The following is a 3,729-nucleotide window of genomic DNA, read 5'->3' as shown; positions in this document are numbered from 1 at the left end:
AAGCTATTACCAAGAAAGGTAAATAAAATGAGTGTTTAGGAGGATGTTAGAGAAAAGGAATTTTCTATGTTTACAGAAAAATTATAAAATAAAATAAGAAATTCTATCATTCCTAGGAATAGTTAGATAACACTAAATAAACTTAATGTTATTTCTGTAGAGTTATAGTTTTATTTTGCTTTGTTTAGGCATCGTGTGTGTGTGTAATTATTGCTTCATATTATATTTATATTTTTAATTTTTTGATTTACTATGTAAGTTAATTGTATCTGCTGAGTACAAAGGGAAATAAATCTTTGTTTTAAAAGATTTAAAATGTTAGGGACTGATGTTGGGCTAGTCATTGTTTGGCCATTCCCTCTGTCTCTGCTCCATCTTTTATGCAGGAAACATTCTGAGTTGAAAGTTTGGTGGGGTGGTGTTCTTAGTTGAGTAGATACAAAACTGTCTCCACATATGTAACAAATAAACTTTTTTGTTGTTTTGTTTTGCTATGGCATTTTATTTTGTTTGTTTTTTGTTTTGAATTTTTTATTTTGAGACTGATAAATAAATAAACTTAAAGTTGGAGGGTAGGTAGGTAGTTACTTACAACAAATCTGGGATGAGTTGAAGAAATGGAAATCAGAGTTAATTAAGTATAGTTTATATAATTATAAACTATATTTTTATAGTTTATTGTATTACAGATTGTGATATCAAAATATTTTAATGTAATAAGTACCTAAAATTCATTCAGATATTTTATTATATAACAGAATGATTAATTATGTAAATTTACTATTATAATCATTAATTTTATTATGTTATGCCACACTAAATTTTAAAATGTCATTTTATTTAATATTAATATATGCTATAATGTATAAGACTTTTTATCAACATGAAAATAATATAGTAAATGTTTACACAATTACACATATTTTAAAGATTATTTTCATGTGTTGAGTTCAGATGCTTAGAGAGAATTCAGCTTTGCCACAATGAAACTTATAGGTTTGAAGTTTATATAAAATTTTTTGTCTCAGAAGGGATTCTTTACATGATGATAATATTTCAACCTATAATTGACTGGTAATGGTGCTGTAAAAGATGTTGCAATTATCTATAAAACACAACTAGGAAATACTGTGGAGATCATAAGATATAACTGCCATAAGAAAAAAAATACGGTCCTTTATTACTATAATCCCTTCAGTCAGAAGGCTGAGGCAAGAGAATCATCGTGAGAATAAAAAGGAAAGGAAAATGAAACAATAAAGGAGAGAAGAAAGAAATTTCACAATCAATATTATCAAGTATTAACTTATTATTTTTTTTTTAGTAAACCTGTCAGATTATATGATATTCTTAGTTTTCCAAAGTTTCAGACCAGGTCAACTACAAAACCAGTGCTCTATTTTTGACCCTTCCTTTGTTTTCATATTTCAAGAGAAAGCCAGTATTCTCTTTACTAACTAATATTATCCCCAAGTCAGGAGCATATTTTTATACTCAAGGTTTTTCTCAGGGCAACCTTGACTTCCTTGTTCCTGAAGCTGTAGATCAAAGGATTGAGCATGGGTACCACAATGGTGTAGAATACAGTAGACACTTTCCCTTGATCCATGGACAAAACAGAGGAAGGATGGAGATACATGAATGCACCTGACCCAAAGAAAACAGAAACCACGATAATATGTGAGCTGCAGGTGCTGAAGGCCTTGGACCTTCCTTCAGTGGAATGAATGCGAAGGATGCTAGAAAGAATGAATGTGTAAGAAACAATGATGGTGACGCTGGGCACACCTACATCAAAACCTACAACAATGAATACTACAAGCTCATTGATATAAGTGCTGCTGCAGGAGAGCTCTAGCAGGGGAAGGATGTCACACATGTAATGGTTGATGGTGTTGTCCTTACAGAAGATCAGCCTCAGCATGCACCCTGTGTGGGCCCATGCACCAATAAATGCTCCCACATAGACAATGAGAGTCAGCAGAGAACAGACCTGAGGGGACATGGTAACAGTGTACAGCAGCGGCTTACAGATGGCCACATAGCGGTCATATGCCATCACTGTCAACACATAGCATTCTGCACTGACAAAGAAGCAGTAGAAATAGAGCTGAGTCATGCATCCTTCATAGGAAATTGTGTTCCTCTCAGAAGCAAAGTTTACCAACAGTTTGGGGGTGATGACTGTAGAGTAACAGAGATCAATGAAAGATAAATTAAAGAGGAAGTAGTACATAGGAGTGTGAAGAGGAGAATTCATTCCAATAAGAGTGAGCAAGCCCAGATTTCCTGCCACTGTGATAACATAGATGCCTAGGAAGAGGAAGAAGAAGGGGAAATGGGTCTCCGTATATTCTGTTAAGCCAACCAGGATAAACTCAGTGATGAAGGAAATATTTTTACTGTCCATTCTCTTCTACCAGGATCTGAAAGACAGAAGTCATGTTCAGAATTAGGAAAACATGCCGTGTCTACTCATTTTGTATCCAGGAGTCGAGAGTCTCTGCTGAGACTTGGCTATTTTGGAGTTTTATTGCTGCTGTTATGAGAGAGACGTGTGGAAAGTTAAGCTACGTAAAAACACATGGAAGAAATATGCCAAGAAGATACGCATGCATTCATTCTCTTTTTTGTTTCTATTTAGCATTTCAATTTATGCTTGGCAACCTTCACTCACTACATTCTGAATATCCTGCATTGACAGCCAAATAAGACTCTGTCTAAGGATGGAGACCATGAGGACTCAGTTAGAACAGACTGACAGAGGTCTTTTGGCTTCCCAAGCATGAACAGCAAGTATTAAGTTGGCAGGAAATCTGGAGTATTCTTCAAGAAAATTCTCAGAAGTAAAGACATCCTGGAGAAATGGCAAACTTTGAACCTACATTCCTTCTATAGGAAACTTTCAACCATCTATACTTCATGCTTAGATCTGGACACAGCAGTAAAGCACATGAAAGCACAATAATAATGCTTACCCTTCTGTGTAGAGGACTCAGACTTTGCCTGTGGTCTGCTCTTTGCCTTTGGTCCCTTCAGAGAAACAACTTTGCTTCTGAAGGAAATGGTAATTCGGTATTAATATCCCTCCTCTCCTGAGCATTTGCAAATCTCAATATCTGACTTTATCCAAGTGTTGGATTAAGACCATCATTTTTTATTAATATTATTCTTTCCACAGAACAGAAATATAAATAGTCTTCATTTCTTGTCTTGACATAATACCAAGTAGAGTTATGTAAATCATTTTATTTGAGTGCCATTATCTTTATGACTTGATATAGACACCTCTCCGAGATCCTATTCCTTAATTAATATCCTTTTGGAAGAACATGTCTAAGACATTATTTATACAGTAATTAAGATGATTTCCCTCTGGTACCCTGTGAGATAATCTTCAACTCTAATTTTACTTGTGGGATTGTATATTCCCTAGGGAAGATGAGGTAGAAAACTTTCCACTCCCCTTGTCTTTCATTGTGTTTCTATTGTTTATAGCTACACATGCAAACATATGACTAGTGCCATTGTAAACAAATACAAAAATATCAGAGGCTCCTGCACATCTTTACACATATAATAACATGTTGTATCATGAATACTATATGATGCATCATACTTTATGTCCAGTACTTCCTTTTTTTTTAAATTTTGACTTAGTATTTTTCCTTGTGGGGTCCATTCATACTCATCCTCCACAATTATAAATGTTTTTATCTTAGCAGATAC

The 3,729-nt window shown here is 34.3% G+C and overlaps 1 protein-coding gene across 1 annotated transcript; it reads right to left on the bottom strand.

The window, feature by feature from the left end:
- Nucleotides 1–862: 862 nt before the first annotated feature.
- LOC143438816 (olfactory receptor 8B8-like) lies at nt 863–3,298 on the bottom strand. The gene is made up of 2 exons (XM_076924501.1): nt 2,979–3,298; nt 863–2,426 (listed from the first exon to the last, which is right to left on the bottom strand). Exon 2 carries the CDS (start codon nt 2,408–2,410, stop codon nt 1,475–1,477), a length of 936 nt encoding a protein of 311 aa, XP_076780616.1. The 5' UTR covers nt 2,411–2,426; nt 2,979–3,298; the 3' UTR covers nt 863–1,474.
- Between the last annotated feature and the right edge of the window lie 431 nt (nt 3,299–3,729).

The sequence above is a fragment of the Arvicanthis niloticus genome, chromosome 26 (genome assembly GCF_011762505.2).
Source record: "Arvicanthis niloticus isolate mArvNil1 chromosome 26, mArvNil1.pat.X, whole genome shotgun sequence".
In the NCBI taxonomy this organism is placed as follows: Eukaryota; Metazoa; Chordata; class Mammalia; order Rodentia; family Muridae; genus Arvicanthis; species Arvicanthis niloticus.
Note: the sequence above shows the minus strand (reverse complement) of the source record. Positions and strands in the feature narration are given on the sequence as shown.

What these genes read in the sequence shown, in the direction of transcription:
- LOC143438816 (XM_076924501.1), bottom strand. Translation starts at nt 2,410, where the DNA reads ATGGACAGTAAAAATATTTCCTTCATCACTGAGTTTATCCTGGTTGGC.